At 49.1% G+C, this 20,085-nt stretch overlaps 1 protein-coding gene across 1 annotated transcript in view; it reads left to right on the top strand.

Moving 5' to 3' along the window:
- Nmnat2 (nicotinamide nucleotide adenylyltransferase 2) overlaps positions 1-20,085 on the top strand; it is a 175,724-nt gene that overhangs the window by 129,900 nt on the left and 25,739 nt on the right. The window contains exons 2-8 of the mRNA XM_005363871.3: positions 4,326-4,414; positions 5,161-5,228; positions 7,664-7,742; positions 11,977-12,103; positions 14,203-14,283; positions 15,571-15,615; positions 18,938-19,014. Coding sequence (XP_005363928.1) covers positions 4,326-4,414; positions 5,161-5,228; positions 7,664-7,742; positions 11,977-12,103; positions 14,203-14,283; positions 15,571-15,615; positions 18,938-19,014 — 566 coding nt within the window. The remainder of the gene's footprint in view (positions 1-4,325; positions 4,415-5,160; positions 5,229-7,663; positions 7,743-11,976; positions 12,104-14,202; positions 14,284-15,570; positions 15,616-18,937; positions 19,015-20,085) is intronic.

A 20,085-nucleotide genomic window follows, 5' to 3' on the forward strand; every position in this document is an offset into this window, starting at 1 on the left:
ATATATACATACGCATAAATCAGGACTAGAGGGATGGCTCAGAGCACTGGCTGCTCTTTCAAAGGACCTGGGTTCAATTCCTGAACCCACATGGAAGCTTATGACCGTCTGTAACTCCAGTTCCAGGGGATCCAGCACCCTCACACAGACACACATGCAGGTAAAACCCAATGCATATGAAAAGAAATAAACCTTGAAAAAATACAAAAGTAAAATAAGTTTTAAATAAACAGATAACAAAGTAACACTGCTATTGGATGACTAAACGCACAAACTCAACAGTAACAAGTGTTGGCAAGGATACAGTGCAATAGTTATTCTCATTTTCTGCTGCTGGTGGAAATGCACAATGGTGCAGCCATTTTAGAAGACAATGGCAGTTTATTATAGCACTAAACACATTCTTACCATATGATCTAGTGATCTCACTCCTATATATTGACCTAAATGAGTGAAAACATAATTATACAAACACCTACATGAGGGGCTGGGGAGATGGTTGCTCAGTGGTCCTGAGTTCAATTCCCAACACCGACATGGCAGCTCACAACCATCTGTAATGAGATCTGGTGCCTTTTTATGACAGCTTTGTTTATAATCACCAGAAACCTGGGAGCAATGACAATGTGTTTCATCAGGCAGACAGAACAGCAAACTGAGAACCAGCTAGATTATGGAATGTTCTTCACTGATGAAGATAAATCAACTGTTTAGCCATGGTAAACAACTTCATCTGGGTTACTATGGCTATGAGGAAACACCATGACTAAAGCAACTTGGGAGGAAAGGGTTTATTTGGTTTACACCTCCTTATTGCTGTTCACAATCAAAAGAAGTCAGGGCAATTGAAGCAGGACAGGATCCTGGAGACAGGAGCTGATGCAGAGGCCAGGAGAAGTCAGGGCAATTGAAGCAGGACAGGATCCTGGAGACAGGAGCTGATGCAGAGGCCAGGAGGGGTGCTGCTTACTGGCTAGCTTCTCATGGCTTACTCAGCCTGCTTTCATAGAGAACTCAGGACCACAGCTCAGGGATGGCACCACACACAATGGATTGGGCCCTCCCCCATCAATCACTAATTAAGAAAATGCCTTATAGCCTTGCCTACAGCCTTATCTTATGGAGGTATTTCTTAGTGGAGTTTCCCTCCTCTCAGAAGACTATAGCTTGTGTCAGGTTGACATAAAACTAGCCAGCACAGAGAGCCATGAAGAACTTAAATGGAAGGACCCAGTCTAAAGAGACTGTGTGCTACATCCTTCTGACCACTACCCCGGCAAATCTCAATCAATAGTTAAAAAAAAAAAAAAAAGCCATGGCTGACAGAGACCAAGGTGAGAAGGGGAAGCGAACAGGTAGAGCACTCTAGACTTCGGGCAGACTTCCTCCGTGTGGTACTTCTTAACGGGCCTGTGTCCCAGACTCATTAAAACCTAGAGAACACTACAGCACAGAATGAATCATAATGTGGACCGTGCACAACAGTTAGTCAAGTGGAGCAAGTCAAGTGCAAGGCTGTGCATGGACCAGGGAAGCCGTGTGGGAGAGAGGTCAGAGCAACCATGCTGTTTACTGAGTTATAGGCACCATCTTCCTATTGCTCTGAAAATTAAATCTAAAATGTTAAAAAAAATGTCAATTTTTAAAAAGAAGATTTTACAGGGAAGGGATAAAAGAAAGCTGTGGTGAGCATTATTTTTAAATGCAGAGAGAGTCATGAGGTCATACAAGCTTGACTGAGAACCTATACCCAGGCTTGCTGTTCCCTCCCCTTCCACTCACAGATTTCCCCATCTCAAAATTCATACCTCAGGGCTTCAGGGCTGGCTCAATCGTGAAGGGTTTTCCTCAAGATAGAGAGGCCTGACTTTGATCCACAGCATCTACTTAGATGGCATGGAGAAGTGGCTCAGTACTTCAGAGCACTTGCTTCTCTCACAAAGGACGCAGGTTCAGTTCCCCAGACCCGCATGGCAGCTAGCAACCATCTGTAACTCCAGGTCCAGGGGATATGAAGCCCTCTTCTGGCCTCTAAGGGTATCAGGCATATGTAGGCAAAACACTCATACATATAAAAAGCATGGCAAAAAGTCAGGCATGGTGGAGTGCCTTTAATCTCAGCACTGAGGTAGGGACAGGTGGATTTCTGTGAGTTTGAGGCCGGCCTGGTCTATAAAGCAAGTTCCAGAACAGACAGAGCTGTTTTGCAGAGAAATCCTGTTTCCAAAAACCAAATAAATGAATATTAAAATAAAAAAAAGGTTACTGGCCAGAAAGTTTGGACAGTCAATAAACTCCAGGTTCAGAGAGAGATTTTATCTCAAAAAAAAAAAATAGAGGGGGCTTGAGAGGTGGCTCAGAGACTAGGAATGAACGCTATTTTTCCAGAAGACCTAAGTTCACTTCCCGGCATCTGCATGGGGCTCATAAGCTCCTATAACTTAGCTCCAAGAGATCTGACACCCTTTTCTGGACTTCTCTGGCACATGCATGAGGGTGTAAGCGTGAGTACACACACATACACACACTCATAATTATAAAGTATATTTTTTGTAAAAGTAAGGTAAAAAGTAAATGAGGAAATCAATTCCTGCCTCTGCAAGAATAGGTACACACACACACACACAAATATAAAAACTTAAAAATAATGCAACCTGATAGAATTTGCTCGATGGGCTCCCTAGAAAATAAAACAGGGTTAGTGAAAGGATTTAAAAAGTGAAGTCGTTACGGTTTAATGCTGCTGTTCCCCGAGGGGTGCAGCAACAGACATGCTGTAGGTCCCTGAGTGGCGGCAGTGGGAGCAGTGGGAGCAGGCCATGAGACCATGCCACAGGTCACTGAGTGGTGGCAGGTGGCAGGCAGCAGGCAGCCGGTCCCACGACCATGGTGGGCCCATGGCTCCAAGGCAGGGAGCCAAGTGGTGGGTGAGAAACCTGGCATAGGGGTAGCCACAGTGGCTGAGAAACAGACAGATGGGCACGCCATGCAGAGTGACATTGGATATTTGTTATTGGATTACGGAAGGGAAGGGGAAAGGGAGTAAGATGAGAAGGGAGAAGAGCAGAGAGAGGCAGAGGGTGGTGGAGGAGCCATGCAGCAGCTACCTCATTGGGAGAGTAACAGAAAGGGAAGAGCACTCAGGCTGGAAGCAGAAGGAAGATCTGCCTGCCTCAGTGGTGTGTGTGTGTGTGTGTGTGTGTGTGTGTGTGTGTGTGTGTGTGTGTGGCAGGGGGAGGGGTCAGGGCTTGTCTCTTAAAGGGACAGGACAGACCATTACAGAAGTGGATATCTTCCGGTGGGCCCTGCTGAGGTTCACCACTAAATGCAAACTCCATCCACAACAGAGTTGGTGCATGAGGTTCCGGGCGGGGTGTGAGGAAGGTCTCCTGGGAGTGGGGACATGAGAAAGGCAGTCAGACAAACAGCAGATGGACAGACAGAACAGGGAAGAGATAAGGGGAAAAAGCAGCCAGAAGAGAAGGAGGGGACTGTGACTTTTAAAGGACACAGCTGACGGCAGAAAGGCTCCTGGCAGCAGATGGTGACTTCACTGCCTTGGCGGCTGAGGCAGGCTGCTGTGGTGGCAGAAATAAACTATAGACTTTAAAGCTTTTCTGGTTCACTAGTTTTCTTACTAACGTGAGCCTGGGCTTGCCTGATCAATTTGGGTAAGGAATGGGACTCTCGTAAGGAGGCTTTTGTTTGGTCTGTCTTTTTATCTCAAGCAACTGTAAGTCACTAGGCTGGCGGTTAACTCTCTATGGTTCTGTACAGGTTAACTCTATGGTTATGTACAAGTTAACTCTCTATGGTTATGTACAGGTTAACTCTCTATGGTTATGTACAGGTTAACTCTATGGTTATGCACAAGGCCCTTTACGTTTGTTTTCCTATTTCTTCCTTCTGGGTAATTGGGTGAGGCAATCAGCCCATCTTTCATATTCTAAGGAGGCTTCCTTTTTCTGTTCATTGGAATTTCTGCAAGAGACAATAGGAGTAAATTCCAATCAGCATCTCTTAGTGCTCCTTAATGAGGTTCTTGTTTAAACCCCTCAGACTCCCATGACTCCTCCAGCTCAGACCCCTTACCACTGGATTAAGCCTCGAATTATGATTAAATTCTAACTCCTTTCATTTCTGGGGCTAAGGTCCACCTCCTGGACCTTTGAGTCACCACCATTTGCTTTGAAAGTTGACACCTTCTATTTAAATATCAAGCACCAAACCTTAGTGGGTTCAGGGCCAAACAGATTGATTTCAATTATCACCTTTAATCCACCTCTCCTCTCTTGTAATATCTTGTAATTTCTTCTCTTAATTAGAAAGAGCCAGGGATTATCTGCACAAGACTGGAAGATTCATTGTGATTGGTGGAATTGTCTCTCCTGTCCACGACTCCTATGGAAAACAGGTGGGGTTTCCCTTCTCCCTTCACCTTCCCTCCTCATGACTGCTCCCCTGAATGAAATTGACCCAGCGTGGTCTCTGAGATTCCTGGAAATGCAAAATGCCTAACAATAAGCATCTGGCTTTCATCCCTGGACCACAGTCAAACCTGGGTGTCTGGCCACAGCTGAAGGGCCAGGTGCCCATGACAGCCAGATGCTCACAGAGAGGAGTGAGTGTGTCTGCTCCCTGTGACTGTGCTGGGCTCCAGATAGGCAGAGGGTTAAGTATGCCTGCTCCATGGAACTGTGCTGGGCTCCAGATTGGCAGCAGGTTATGGGTTGAGCTACACTGGACAAACAGTTCCTGCGATTTTTATTTTGGAAAAAGCATCCCAGTGCCTCTTATAAATTGCCACAGGTCCCCCAAAATGTGGGAACTTGCCCAGTCATTTCTGTCTGTCCCACAGATACTCTAATCACCAAACCAGACTAACGGAGCTTAAACCAGGTCAAACCTTAGTAGATTGGGCATTGGCTGGTTTGGATTCTGATGCAGTGGGTTACACCGCGCATCCTTCATTCCTTTCCTTTTCCGGCTGTCACTCAAAGTCTGTGTGTGTGGCAAAGGGACAAGTCAAGGGGTCCCAACTCTTGTTTCCTCTTACCATCAAACATGGCTATACTTTGTAATGGGGTGGCTTACGCTGGTGTCTCTGGGCGCTGTGGGAAACCGGGGCCACCTCCTACTCACGGTGTGGTTGCTTCCCAGGGCCTTGTGTCGAGCCGGCATCGTCTCGTCATGTGTCAACTGGCTGTCCAGAATTCCGACTGGATCAGGTAGGGCTGTGAGTGATGCCAGAGGCAGATGGTCCTGGGGCTTCCTGGGATGAAATGGGAAAGAGGAAGAGTCAGTAATTTGGAACCCACAAGGGTGAGGAAGTCGGAGAGAGATTAGCCCCATACCGGTCATAATTAGGTAGCTCTCCAGTGGTAGCCCAATTGATAACTTTGTTTATTTTTGAACCAAAGAATCAAAATTAAAGAGCTGTCTTACAGAATTTTGTACCTGTGGGTCCTGGTGTGATTCTTAGAGTTTCTAAAAACATCACGGCAGGGAGGAGCCTGGTCCCAAATCCCAGATGCCTCTCATTCACATTCCCACCGACTTCCATGAACTAACTCTCAGCCACAACTCCCTTTCTTTCAGAGAAAGTCTGTGGCCCTTGATTACTGCCCACTTCTGACTTTAGGGTCCCTCAGGGGTCCACACTGACTCCCAGACGAAGGTATGGGGCCGCTGAGCAGTGCTCTCTAGGATACCTCTACCAACTCAGACCCTGATCACTGCCGTCCCTACCACCCCACGCACATCACTAGACTAGCTGTGCCACTAAGACGCTAAGATGGCAGCGCTTCCCATGCTCTGAGCCAGCAGTGTAATTAAAGCAAGCTTCCACTAATTATGCTAATTATGTCCCCCACGTTCCTACCGTTATAATTTGCATGAGAAGATGGTGTTTAAAAAAAATAATGGCACATCATTTGCGCTTTAATTTCCAACAGTGGAAAAATAAGCAGCACCTAGAAGTTTCCATGAGGGGAGGGGCCTCGACCTCAGAGTGAGGGGTGCAGTTAACCCAGGAGGGATGGGCCAGCAGAACTGAGGGCAGTCAAGGACAGCACGGTCATAATTAAGCATCCATCCATGTGGCCCTGCGGGGTGTTTGTATGAGAAGCCTCACCCTCGAGGGACTTCCTTTTGGCTTGAGGACTGGAAAGATGGCTCAGCAGTTAAGATCCCTCGTTGTTCTTCCAGAGGACAGGAGTTCAGTTCTCATACCTACCTCGGGCAGCTTACTACTGCCTGTAACTCTGGCTCCAGGGGAGCTGACACCCTCTCTGGCAGGCATCTCATGCATAAATAAAAATAACTCTTTTAAAAAAAATAAAATACAGGAGCTGGAGAGATGGCTCAAACGATTAAGAGCACTGACTGCTCTTCCAGAGGTCCTGAGTTCAATTCCCAGCAACCACATGGTGGCTCACAATCACCTATAATGAGATCTTGTGCCCTCTTCTGACCTACAGGCAGGATACTGTATAACTAAATAAATAAATGTTTAAAAAAATAAAATAATAAAATAAAATACACAGTTGAGTAGAGAGTGGCTGCTTTCTCAGATGAGAAACAGGCCTGGAGAAGTCAAAGTGCTGGAAGACAGTCCATCTATGATCAGGTCAGTGTCCGAAACCACATCTCTTGCTGATTGCCCGTGGGAAATGAATCCAGAGAACATACTGGGCAGAAGCTGTTACTGCTGCAATAGTGTTAAAAAAAAAAAAAACATTCTGGAATAATCCCTTCATTGATCTGATGGATAGTTACTGAGTGACTACCACCTACCCCACGTGGAAGGTCAGAACTGAGGCATCTGAGGAGCTCTGGGGAGGGAAGCTGGGTAGCTAGCCCTGACTCTGGGTACCCATTTGGTGAGTCCACGGGTTTACTCACCTCCCACACTTGTGTGCTCAGGGGCAGGACAGGAGGAACCAGGTAGACCCCCTTCATTTTCACTTAGTAAGACCTCGACTCAGGAAACCCAGGGCGCCTGGCAGGCAATGGGCAGGGATGCTCAACCACAAAGAGAACATTTCAGAAATAGCTCAATTTAGCAGTTCATTAAGTTGGCAATTGAGGCCAAGGGAGGCATCAGTCTGGGGCAGGATCCCTGCTCACTTCCCAGCCTCCTGTGCTGGAGGAGTCGGCTGGCCTGTGGGTTTGTACCCTCTAGTCTAGCTGTCAAGCCTTACTTCCAGCCTCCGGGCACTGCTCCTCCCAGCTGAGGCCCATGGGGCTGCTTTTCCAGGGCTTGCTCCATCCCTGCTTGCTGAGCCCCTGGTTCATTTAATCCTATCACAGTCCCGCAAGAGCCTGAAGATTTCCCCTTTCCATGTGAAAATAAGCAGGAGCCATCCTGATAGGCACTTTGTATATAAAATCTCCCAAGTCCTCACACTAGAAAGAGTGCTGAGCTGGAGTTAAACTTGGAGATTCACGCCAGCATCTTTCTCACCTGCCTGTGCTAGATACTTCTCATTTTACAGAGAGGGAAACTGAGGCTCAGGAGCCTATTTCACAGCTGGTTTAACCTAACTTGAGGTCTAAGCACACAACACGGCCAGGTCTGCTAAGCTCCCTGAGCCGTGGGAGGAAGCAGTGGGGAGACAGGGCGTACAATGGAGACTAAGGACAGCCTCTCTTGTGACGGCAGAGTGGACCCATGGGAGTGCTACCAAGACACCTGGCAGACGACCTGCAGTGTATTGGAACACCATCGAGACCTCATGAAGGTGAGCCGGGCCGTGGCCAAGGGTGGGTGGATGAGCCGGGTGCAGGAGAGGGCTGGGAGAAAGAGGCTGCTGGCCTGGTGCCCTGCTGCCCTGGCATCTGCTTCCTGTTTCCCTGCCAGTCTGTGTATGGCTCCGGGGAAGATAGTGGATTAGGCCCCTGGAGCAGCACCGGCCTTGCTCCCTCACCTTCCACTCTTGACTTGTCCTCCCATTGGGGGTTGATAGGATGTTGTTGGGGCTGGACTTGACATGCGCGGCTGTCATCAGCTGGAGAAGCAAGTTCAAAGAGGGACCAGGAAGAGACTAGAGCTGTAAGGCTTCAGTGGGGAAGGGGGCCTGCTAGGCAAGGGACAGAGATGCCCTTCGGGCTGAGGATGTAGCTCAGTTACTAGAGTGTTTGCTTAGTATGTGTGAACCCCTTTGAGTTTGGTCCCTAGTACCACATAAAAACGGGGATGTGCACCCCTCTATTGGGAGGTAGGGGTAGGAGGATCAGAAATTCAATGTTGTTGGCTGGGGCTAAAAAATGATGTTCTCACTATGAGAACCCACAGAATCAGCTAAGCGGGGTTCACAGGGGCTCACAGAGACAGACGCGACAAACACGAACTCCGCATGGGTCTGGGCTAGGTCCTTTGTGTATATGTTATTATATGGTATGGTTGTATAGTTTCCTGTGGGACTCCTATCATTCGGAGTGGGAAGTGTCTCTGATGCTTTTCCCTGAACTTGGGGCCCTCTTCCCCCTGCTGGGTCGCCTCGTTCAGCCTTGATAAAGTTTGTGCCTTGCCTTATTGTAATTTGTTATGCCATGTTCAGTTGATATTCCTGAGAGGCCTGCTCTTTTCTTTTTTCTTTATTTCTGTTTTTCTATTTTTGAGGGGAAATGGAGAAAGAGTGGATCTGAAGTGGGGGAAGATGAGGGGTTGGGAGGTGGAGATAGGCAGACTACAGTTGGTTATGTAATGTATATAAAGAGAATAATTAAAACAAAACTAAACAATGTCCTCTTAGAGTTGGTACAAGTTGCCAAGTTCCCTCCCCATCTATTAGGGACCCAAAAGTTCCCACTCTAGGACAGGATGTCACACCTAAGGATCAAAGCTCCCTCATTCCCACACATCCTTCCACACAAGAACCTTTTGGGTGATGGTGGCCGATCCCTGCTTTGCTAGCGGGTAACAGGAAGCCCAGCGAGGAACCTGTGAACCTAAGGGCACACAGTGACATTTATTGATCCAGGATGAAGGAGAGTGCCTATGTTCCCCACTGCAGTCTAAAACCTGCAGTGACCTAGGGCCTGCTGCTTACCCAGCAGCACCAGCCACAGTGTGAGCAGAGCACCCTCCGCAGATCCATACCAGCTCACTGAGTTGGCGGTGGCAGGATGAGAAACAGCAAGATCTGTGGCCAAACCCCTGACTGACAGGCTGGCAGACACAGCAAGCTGTCTTGGTGGACATTACCCTACACTCTGTGTGAAGAGTCCCCAGCTCTAAGTAAACTAAGCAGCATTGTTCTGATCCCAGGAGACCTGCATCCCCCCTGACTCCGTGACTGACTGTTGTCATCCTCTCTTAATGACGCAGTCCCTGACCGAGTGATACACATTGTACCAACCACACAGCTGGGCTTCATTTTACCACGTGGGATTTAGATTCCAAAGGAAACCAGGAGCAAGAGGAGCATGGAGGGCCACCAGACTGCTGCTGTCCAATCTATTAAGTTCCTCTGTAGAATTAAACCCTTCAGAGCTATCCTGATTCCTTTGTGGTCCTCTTGAAGGGACAGTGAGACTGGGTTCCTCTCACGCTTCCATGGCAGTCACTATAGCAGAGTGACAGAAGATGTCTTGGAGCCGACTAGATGGCTCAGCAGTTAAAAGCACTAACTGCTCTTGCAGAGGACCGGAGGTCAGGGGATCCGATGCCTCTTGCCCCTGCATTCCTATGTACCTACCCACACACAGACACACATGCATGCATAGAATGAGTGACACAACCTTTTACGAAGAGACACCTCGTTTCCTGTGTAAGGATGGGTCAGTCAGGATAGGTGAAGAAGTGGTGAGTCAACAAGCAAAATTATCAGTGGCTGGCATCAGTTTATCTCTCACACTTGCCAGGTGAGCTGGGGGGGGGGGTGTCACCTGCCACCTGTGTTCTGTTTAGTCTCACAGAGGCCTTCAGCTCTCTGCTAAGGGGAGAGTCGGGAACGCTTGAAGCATCTCTGAATGCTGTCCTGGTTATAATGACCATAGAACCTGGCAATTTTTTTGTTGTCCAAATGCCCAGTCTTCCTGGGCACTTCCTCTTATACTCATGCCCAAAGCTTGAGCCTGAGTCCGAGAAGTGCACCCCCAAGCTCCAGCTGTAATAGTGCCTGACAGTGGCTGGCTGACGGTAGAGGTTACAGATGGTCCCCAGCCTCACAGCCAAAGCAGAGCTGCTTCCTCATAACCCCTCCTTGCCCCATCCTGGCATGAGACTGGTGTGCCCGGCTTGGAGGATAAACTTGCCAGGGGGCTGGCCATTCAAAGTTGGGTTTGTAAAAATTGCTGAGGTCAGGAGAGTTATGGGAGACTGAGCAGGACGCAGGCAAGGGTAGAGTATGTGACCAATCATTTTCTCCCGAGTCAGAGCAAGTCAAATGGAGCTAAGGATGCAGCAAGAAAACCCCTCAGCCGCAGAGCAGCCATTAAGAGACAATGTGGCACTGTCTTTTTTGGTGATAAAATAATAAAAGGGCAGATCACCCTTCTATTCTGTCAGCCAAGCGGGTCAGAGGAGCCCACAGAGCAGGCTGAGACACTGCCTCGCTGAGGAAACTGGATGTTGCTGCGACCTTCTTATGATAGGAGCAGATGGAGGGATGGATTAAGCCACAAAACAAATGCCTGCTCTTCTGGAGCTCAGATGGACTCCAGGCATTCCGCCTGCAGCATGGCTTATAGAAACTATACCCAGAGGGGCTTCCTGGCCATCCCTGGGGCTTGAAGGTCCTCTCACTGCAGGACTTCAATCCTGGAAATGCAATGGGCACCATCACCCCAGAGATGCAGGCTTTTGGGAAGGAACCTTGAATATGCACTTAGTCCCATGGTTCTCTGCCATTCTCTGCCCTGGGTAAAGGAGTTGCTTATGGCTCCCCTGAGGCTACATTCTATTTTCAACGTCACTGGAGGGAGCAGTGGGTCCTGATAACACATGTTAATGAATAATGTATCTCAAGACACCAGGTGGCTCTGAAGTGTGATGACCAGGCCCCAGGGGACTTGGAACTCACCCCACACTTCCTGTGACACAGATACATCCTGCCCTGCCTGGCACTGGTCTCTGGCTGGTTGTGGTATTGGCATGTCTGGCCTGTAGAGGCTGAGGCGGCCGGCCGATGATGCCTATGGTTGGGCTGACCTTTCCCACGCCTGCTGGGCTCCCTCATGAGATGATCTCTTTTGAGCCCCAAGAAGTAGGCAGGGCTCACAGATAGTCATGGCATGCAGAAGGTTACACAAAGCCCTGCCAGCATCAGGCACTTCAGAGGCACTTTGCATGGACTTGCTCAGATAATTCTACCACAGTCAAAATGGCTTAAGGTAGGCCTGTATTCCTGAGGGACAGTCCCTTGGCCAGGAGACCGATCTGCCCAACTGGGCTAACTCCTAAGAGAGGAGATTGACTAACTTCCACCTAGATATAGATCCACACACACACCCCACTTTGTGTGTGTGTGTGTGTGTGTGTATGTTTACTATAAAGGATGGCTAAAGCCTGTAATCTCAGTACTCATGAAGTAGAGACAGGTGGATAGAAAATTTAAGGTCATGGGTGGTAGTGACCTTTAATCCCAGAACTCAGGAGGAGAGGCAGCTAGATCTCTGAATTTGAGGCCGGTCTTGCTACAGAGCATATTCCAGGACAGCAAGAACTACACAGAGAAACTCATCTCAAAAAAAAAAAAAGCAAATTGTATTGTATTATCATAAGGTTCAGGGACTGCTCAAAGTCACACGACTAGAAAGTGGAGAGCCTGAACTGGGGTCCAGGGCTGTTGGATGTCACTTCCCAACTTTTCTTGCTGAGTTACCCTGTTTCCTGCCACTGTAGACCATCCCTAGGCTTGAGACTGCCTTACTCTGCTTGGCAGACAGATGTCCATGGCGACAACTGGGCCATGATTCTCAGCACCGTCACTTGCTTAAGGACACTGACTCAGTGCTTCTCCCTTTTCCCAGAGGGTGACTGGCTGCATCCTCTCCAACGTCAACACACCTTCCATGACACCTGTGATTGGACAGCCACAACATGAGAACACACAGCCCATTTACCAGAACAGCAATGTGTCCAGCAAGCCCACTGCAGGTAAGAGACACTAGGCAAAGATCTCCTTTACTCAGAGTCACCTAGAGGGCCCACCCAGCATTTGAGTTAGTCAGTCTAGAAAGAGGAAGAGCAGGAGGAGGGTGAAGCATAGGAAAGAGAAGGGAGGAGGGAGGAGGTGGGGAACAGAAGAGAGGGAGGAGGGAGGAGAGGAAAGGACAGTGTGCCTTCTTATGTATTTAAATATAAATATAATTGCCTTAATAGGGATTTAATATATGAAAGGGAGCATTTTTCTTTGCCTCCTCCAGAGAGGTTGAGGGTCTCACCCAGGGTCGCAGTGAGGAAGTAGCAGGGCCATGAGTCATATTGCATACATAATGCCCATACTCTTAGCCACCTCCTCAACAACAAAGAGCAAAGCCACCAACACTTTCTCCTCCATGCTAGTACTGTGCACCTTAGGGTGCTTTGTGTTCTGTCTTTACTTCAGTTTTCATTAAACTCAGCGATTCTGTGATGTAGATGATGTCTTTCCTTTGACAAATTAAACAACGAAGATCTAGAAACAGTTTGTGATTAGTCTAAGTTGAACAGCTCAAAGGTTGAAGAGCTGTCAGGTCCAAGGGACATGCTCTAAGGGATTCTCCCAGGTCAGTTCCAACAGATAACACTGGGTGTGCTGGCGGATGCCTGTACCCCAGAACTTGGGAGGAAAAAAACAGAAGGATCAGGAGTTTAAGGGCAGTTTGGTCTACATGAAATGTTGTTTCAAACAAAACATGATGGCTGGATACAAATTCTAAGAGAAACCACATACTATTATATTACTGGCTTTTTATAAATATAGTAATTTACACAGAAAATCTAGGATTCCATTTGCATAGAGTTATGCTAAGCAAGTTTTGGGACTAGGGCCTGGAGAGATAGAACACATAAGAGCCACAGAAGCCACCTCTCAGCCAGCTAGGGTGCCCGATTACTGTGAAGACCACCTGCATGGACAGGCATGCTCTCCTTAGCCTAGCAGAGGTGACTCTGGTGTGGAGTCTGCCACAGGCTGAGGTCCCTTGGATTTGGGTGCTACTGTCTAGTGGGACGAGTGGCTAATGACAGGCTTGGGACAAACCCACCAAGAAGCTCATGAGAAGTGTGTTAGTGACAGCGGCTTCCCATTGTTGTGACAAATGCCTAAGAAAATCAACCTTAAAGGAACAAAGATGTATTTGGCTCAAGTTCCAGAAGTTTTGTCCAGGGGCACTTGACCATGTTGCTTTGATGCTGTGGAAGCATAGAGCATCATGGGAGTGAGTGGCAGGGGCAGTGGCTCACTTTGTAGTGGTCAGAAGCAAAAGGGGAGGGAGGGAGAAACCAGGACCCACACCGAGTGGCCTAATTCTCTTTCGTTAGACTTCTCCTTCTAAGACTTCTACTGCTTCCCACAGTATCATCTGCTGGGGACCAAACTTCAACACGTGCCTTTGGGGGACATTTAAGATTTGAACCAGAACATTAAGAATTGGAAGAGGTGATGCATGCCTTTAAGCCCAGCACTTGGGAGGCAGAGGCAGGAAGATCTCTGTGAGTTCAAGACCAACCTGGTCTACAGAGCAAGTTCCAGGACAGCCAGGGCTGTACAGAGAAACCCTGTCTTGGGGAGAAATAAATAGATAAATAAATAAAAGAATTGGGAGATCAGCAGTATAAATACACAAATATAAATTTGCTGTCTGACCCAACATACTTGCATTTATACTCATTAAAATGGAAGAAACTAAATAACACACCAAGATGCTAAGGTATGGATCTAGCTAGATGTAGGATCATGAGTGCTGTTTCCTTTTCTCTTTATGTATCTCCCTTCTCTCTGCCTCTGTTTTCCACTTTTCAACAATAACCATGACAAGAAAGTAGCCTGTGGCTCACAGTGCTTGTGCCTTGAACTCTGGAGGAGAAGAAAGAACTTGTGGCTGTCATTGTTGTGACCTTTCTCTCTACCCTCCTGCCTGCTTTCCACTTTCCAGTACACCCCTCCCCGTATACCCATGTGGTTTAAAGTGGCCCCGGTGCTGTGCTGACCTTAGTGTCAGCTGTGAGTGGTCCTTTCCCTCTGTCTCCGTCTGTCTTCTTCTCTCCCATAGCCAAGATCTTGGGAAAGGTGGGAGAGAGCCTCACCCGGATCTGCTGCGTCCGCCCTCCCGTGGAGCGCTTCACCTTTGTAGGTAAGGGGCCATCTGTCTTCTTCCTCCTCACCTCTCTTAATTCATCAGCGAAGAGCCCCACCTCCTGAAATTCATAGACTGAATTGTTAATCCCCCAGGGGATGGTATTAGGAGCCACGGTCTTTGAGAGATAATTAAATCATGTAGGTGAATTGCACACAAACAAAATAAATGAAATGTAATTTTAAAATGTCTTATAAAGAAAAGACCTTGCAGAACTAGCCCACCCCGTCTACCATCTGAAGATACATGGAGATGATGCTACCCACGTTGGCTCCTTCACCTTAGACTTCCAACTTCCAGAACATTCAGGAATAAATTCCTGTTGTTTGAAAGTCACCCCGCCCATGGTATTTGCTGTAAAACTTGAATGGACTAGGACACCCTAGTGGGGTGATCATTTGTAGAGCAGCAACTGAAAGAAACCAGACAAGCAGGGATGTCCAGGCCTACAATGTCAAGAGGCGATGGGAGCGAGAGGATGCTGTGGTCCTGGAAGGCCTTTCATGGTCCTCTCCCTCCTCCAGTCTGTGTTCATTCCTTACCTTGCACTCCATATGTCTACACACCGGATGTTTGCCATGGGGCCTGGCTCCTGGCTCAGGCAGTGGCTGTCCTCCGGTGGGCACAGCCTCTGTCCCTAGGCCCCTCTGTCCTTTGGGTGTTCCTCCCTGCTCACCTCTAATTTACTCTAAAAAAGAGCCCCAAAAAGAGCCAAAAGAACTTTTTTCTTTTTTCCTTTGGGGCTTCCTTTTGCCCTAATGAAGGTTTCCAGTTTGGGGCTTATTGATAGGGAACTAAGAGACAGTTGAGGAGGCAGAGGCAGGGATGAGGCAGCTCGGCTGTAGATTTGTGTGCACTTATGTGTACCTTGTACGCCTCTGTGCAGACAGTGCACACTAGGAACTTGTGCCAGAGGCTCTGGCCTTTCGTTCTTCCTGCCAGCTTCTGCTACATCCCACCGAGGAAATGGCTCAACATCCCAATCTTTAAACCAGGAAGCAATGGAAGGAGAGGAGGCCATCTCCTGTGACCCCAAATCCCATGTCCCAGGTTCTAAGGGCACAGTTCTGGTGGACACACGAATAGAAGGCCCTCAGCATGAGTGTCTGTCATTGGGTTCCCCAGTGAGATGATCTAACTATGAAAATCCCAGAAATATGAAGCTCTGCCCTGGGAAGGGAGGGGATGCTCCCTGCCATCTGATCTTTCCCCATCCACCCGCAGCCCCCCAGCACTCTCACTGAGGTTCTCAGCTCCCTAATGCCCCCCACTCTCTCTCCCCAGATGAGAATGCCAACCTGGGCACAGTGATGCGGTATGAAGAGATTGGTGAGTAGAGCTACAGAAGGGGAACATTTGGAGCCTCTGGCCTCCACTCACATGCAGCAATGCCAGGGAGGGTGGAGGTTTGAAACATCGGGAGTCTCTTTGCAACTGGGTCTACTATCAGAATCGTCCTTCTACAGATAATCTTAGGTGCCATTTAACATCCCCTAACTAGGCTCACTTCCAGTCGGAGTGGATCAACTGGCACGCTTCCCCTCACAGCTTCCCTCCCTCATCTAAAAGAAGGAAAGCTGAGCATCAGTGCTAATGAGAGAGACCATTGTGTTTACCCACCGATACTGCACACAAACAAGACAGTGTCCAGTTTCCAGGGCTTTAAAGTAGAGAAAGGGGCAAGGGCTGACTGGGCTAAGGTCTGGGTGAGACCCCATGCTCAATCCAGAGTAGGCAGAAGCTGGAACAAACAGCTGTCTGCTGGGAAGGCGCTGACAGCTGTGTAAATAATTGAAGCAAATCAGAAACTGAAGACTTTGCAAGGTTCCAAAGATGGAGGGGGACCCCAAATACTGTAGCTGGAAAAAGATGACAGAGGCAGCCCAGAACAGAGCTGGCACAGGTGGCGAGGAGGGTCAGCGGCTCTCTAGAAGGAGAGGCAACTTAGTCTCAAACCCACACAGATATGACTTCTAGCTGCCTAGATGCCTTCCTCAGGCTCCTCTGAGTGTGCCCTGGGCGGCTGGACTTCTGCTGTGGTTCTGCTGTGAGCAGTATGGAAGTGGGGACTTATCCACTATTTGACAACTATGCTAAGCAGAGCCATTAGTGAAAATGAAATACTGGGAGCATACAGTTAAACCAATTGCATTAAACTGAATCAATGAGGGAGTATTTAGGTGCTTCTCTTCCTAGTTACCGTTGTAGACTTTAACAGCCTTCATCCGTCAGCTTATTCGCTCTGAAGTCTGCAGGAAAGAGGGCACCTGGCTTTCTGGACAAAGAAAGCAGGTTCTATAAGCCCAAAGCATCCACAGGCAGAGATGGGGCAAAGCTGCCAGGATGGGGCTCAAAGCCCTGCACCACCTCCCTGCAGTCCTTCCTCTCAGGGACTGTCGCCCCACTGGCAGTCTCTGCCCAGCAGAGCTCAGAACACTCCTAGGATTTTCTATTGTGTTCCAGTGTGTGTTTGACTTTTTCATGTTTCACAGACTTTGTATGGACTTCTGGGAACCTGTTTGCCTCCCCGGCATCCAGAGCACATTTTAGGCTATGCTGTCCCTACTGGCTCTAAATCTGCCGAGCCACCTCTGACCCCCTTTGCTCTCCAGAAGGGAAAAGGATTCCCAGCATCTGACAGGAAGGGATAATGGGCCAGGGAATGAAGAATTCTTGGCTTCTGAAAGGGAGAGCGGTGCGGGCCCCTGCTGACAGATAGACTCCGGGTTTGCAGCAATACAGGTGGCAGCTGCTGTGGTGGACCGTGGGAGCTGGGGTGGGCCACTGGGCTACACATAGCTGGAATTCCTGAACGGAGAGAGTTAGAGGGAGAGGACTGATCCTGGCTGCTGGCCCTGGGTCAAGATGACCAGGGAGGTGGAGCCCAGTGGAGGCAGAGGAACTAACCTGCATCCTGACCCGTATGCTCTGTGAGGTTCTGGTACTTACAAGGCTCCCTTAAAGAAACCCCCTGCATACTCCATGAGAAAAAGGCACCTTGTCCTAACTTGCTTGGCGTCAGTTTTCCACAGTTGGTTGCTTCCCCTGGGGCTACCCCAGTTGAAGTAGACCGGAGATGTGGAAATTACTGCTGCCCTCCAGTGGCTTCATGTGGGACCACAGACTCCGCCAAGGTCACCTGTCTGTTACCAATAACAGGTCTGCTCTGGTCCTGGGGGAAAAAGTCAGAAGTTACAACACCTTTCTGTGCTTTGGCTCGTTTGAAAAGTCTGGGCAAGACAGTGAGTCCTAGCACGAGAATGGGAGCCCCCGTTCAAGGTTTTCAGCGTTGGTGCTGCCAGTTTCTAGGGGCAGATAATTCTGTGTGGGTGGCTGCCCCGTGCCCTGTGGGATGCTGGCTTAGCAGCGTCCCATCCAAAGATGCCAGTGACATCTGTCTCTGCTCCACAGGCATGAAAACCAGACCCTGTAAAAAATGCCCCTAAACTGCCCAGGGGCTCTCAGGCAGCCTGTGAGACTCTGTAACCGTATCATCTGCTGGCTTAACTACTCACAATGTCTTGAGTTCCCTCTGTCTGTACCAGACACTGCCAGGCCCTGGGACAGAAAGACAAATTAAGGTTCTGTACCTGAAAAGATCATTGGTTCATATAAGCTCTCAACACTCAATGGGCTTCCCCCGCTGGGGGCTGGCGTGCAGACCCCGGTCCAGTGCAGACATTGTCCAGACATCTGGACAGTGAGATGGTGGCTATTTTCTCTGCCTGTTCCGTTCCCATCTGGAGACTCTCAGTTGAACAGGGGCAAGCTCAGCCTCTGAAAGTCCTTGCCTGGTCCTGGGGGTAAGTCAGGCTCAGGGGCCGTGGTAGCGGCTGTGTCTGGAGGACTGCTGGCCAGCTCTGCACAGGTGCTTTGTGGTCTCAGACACATTGGGTGCCGCTGAAACCTGGGCAGCCTGGGATGCACGCGCAACCCTGGAGTGGAATGTCAGAAATCTCTAGGACTCCCCACCTCTTTGTAATAAGCAACTGTTTCATGGTGGTTTTAAATGACAATGGGCCTCACTGGGAAAATTCAAATTAGGCTTAATGAGGGAAGAAAAACAACTGTCAGGTGGGAGTAAAGGGGAGGTGGTTCCAGCCTTGCTTCTCAAGCCCTTTGAGGAGGGTTATGACCTCAAAAGAGACGGCACAGTTGATCAACTCAGATACTTCATTGGCAGTCAGTGGTCTCTGTCCATCCTATTCCTACTATGTTGGCACTTGTCAGGGGAGACACACTCGAAAGGGAGAGGAGACAGAACTAAGTTCCTGTTATCCAGCGCTAGGAGAGCAGGTTCCAGTGTTCAAGCGTCAGCTACAGACCAGCCTAGGCTACAGAGTCGGGGATGGGGGCGCTGAGCCCTTAAGGAAAGCCTGCTAGAAAGCCCAGCCATCCTGTTTTGGCCCTCAAGGGCTGTGTCTATGTCTTGTGCAGGCAGAACAGTTGGCCACCCTCTGTGCACCACTCCCTTCATGTGGAAAATGGAGGAGGGGATGGGGGTGTTGAACTACAGGCCCTTTGGTGTGGGATTGTCTGGGGGACCAGGGCCACACAGTTCCAACGGTGCAGACGGCTGTGCTCTAGAGAGAAGAAAGCTGAGAGCTGTCTCCTTGGCCCCCTCTGATGCAAACTCTGCTCTTCTCCTCAGAACTGCGCATCTTGCTGCTGTGCGGTAGTGACCTGCTGGAGTCCTTCTGCATCCCAGGACTCTGGAATGAGGCAGATGTGAGTAGCTTGTTGAGGGAAAGGGAGGATGGGAGAGAGGAGAGGCATCCTTGTCTTGAGCTTAGGTCTTTCCCCCCCCCACCCCTGCACAGACTGGAATCTCTTGCCTCCCCAAAGTTCCCTAGAGGGCAATTCATTCCCATGACTATGGAGGAAAAATCTCACCTACCCCAAGCTTTATCTTCTACTGTGTGTTTACTCATACCACCTCCTCCTCCTCCTCCTCCTCCTCCTCCTCTTCCTCCTCCTCACCCCTGGGAAGCCCTGGGAAAAAAGCACTCTGCTTGATGTGCATGCTGGGGGTGTGGAGACCTGCAGAGAGGAGAAAAACCTTTGCCCTTTGGCAATTATAGACGCGATTTGCTTTCCTTTGAGGTCTTTGTAGAGGTAGTAAAACCACTACCCTAGGCTCCCTTAGTCGGAGTGGGAATGCCAATAGCTGAGGGCAAACGCTGTGTAGGATCCTTTAGGGACTGCTGTGGCACAGGGGGGAAGAACCAGTCAAACTCCACCACTTAGAAGTTCCCATCTGTAGTCCTCAGCTGTTGAAATAAGAGCGGCGGGGCTGCCTCCCCCACACCCGGCTGCCCACATGGCTAGCTTAGCTTATGCCCCGAAATAATTACACGGAAACTGTATTCTTTTAATCACTGCCTGACCCATTAGTTCCAGCCTTCTTATTGGCTAGCTCTTACATATTAATCTAACCCATTTCTATTATTCTGTGTGGCCCACAAGCTGGCTTACCAGGAATGATCTTAACCTGCATCTGCCTGGAGCAGGAGAATCATGGCGGCGACTCACTGACTCAGCTTCTTTCTCCCAGCATCCTGTTCTGTTTTCTCCGCCTACCTAAGGGTTGGCCTATGAAATGGGCCTAGGCAGTTTCTTTATTAATAAGAAATCATTCCCACATCACTCAGCTCTGACTCGAGTCAGCCCGCTGCTTCCCACACATGCTATTTAGTTCTTTTATTAATTCACTCGCTGGGCAGCCTGAGTGAAAACCACCTCCGACCCCAGGGTCCTATAGTCCCCTACACAAGTTACTTTTCTGACATTTTTGAGATA

Source organism: Microtus ochrogaster, assembly GCF_000317375.1.
Source record: "Microtus ochrogaster isolate Prairie Vole_2 chromosome 6 unlocalized genomic scaffold, MicOch1.0 chr6_random_2, whole genome shotgun sequence".
Lineage (NCBI taxonomy): Eukaryota > Metazoa > Chordata > Mammalia > Rodentia > Cricetidae > Microtus > Microtus ochrogaster.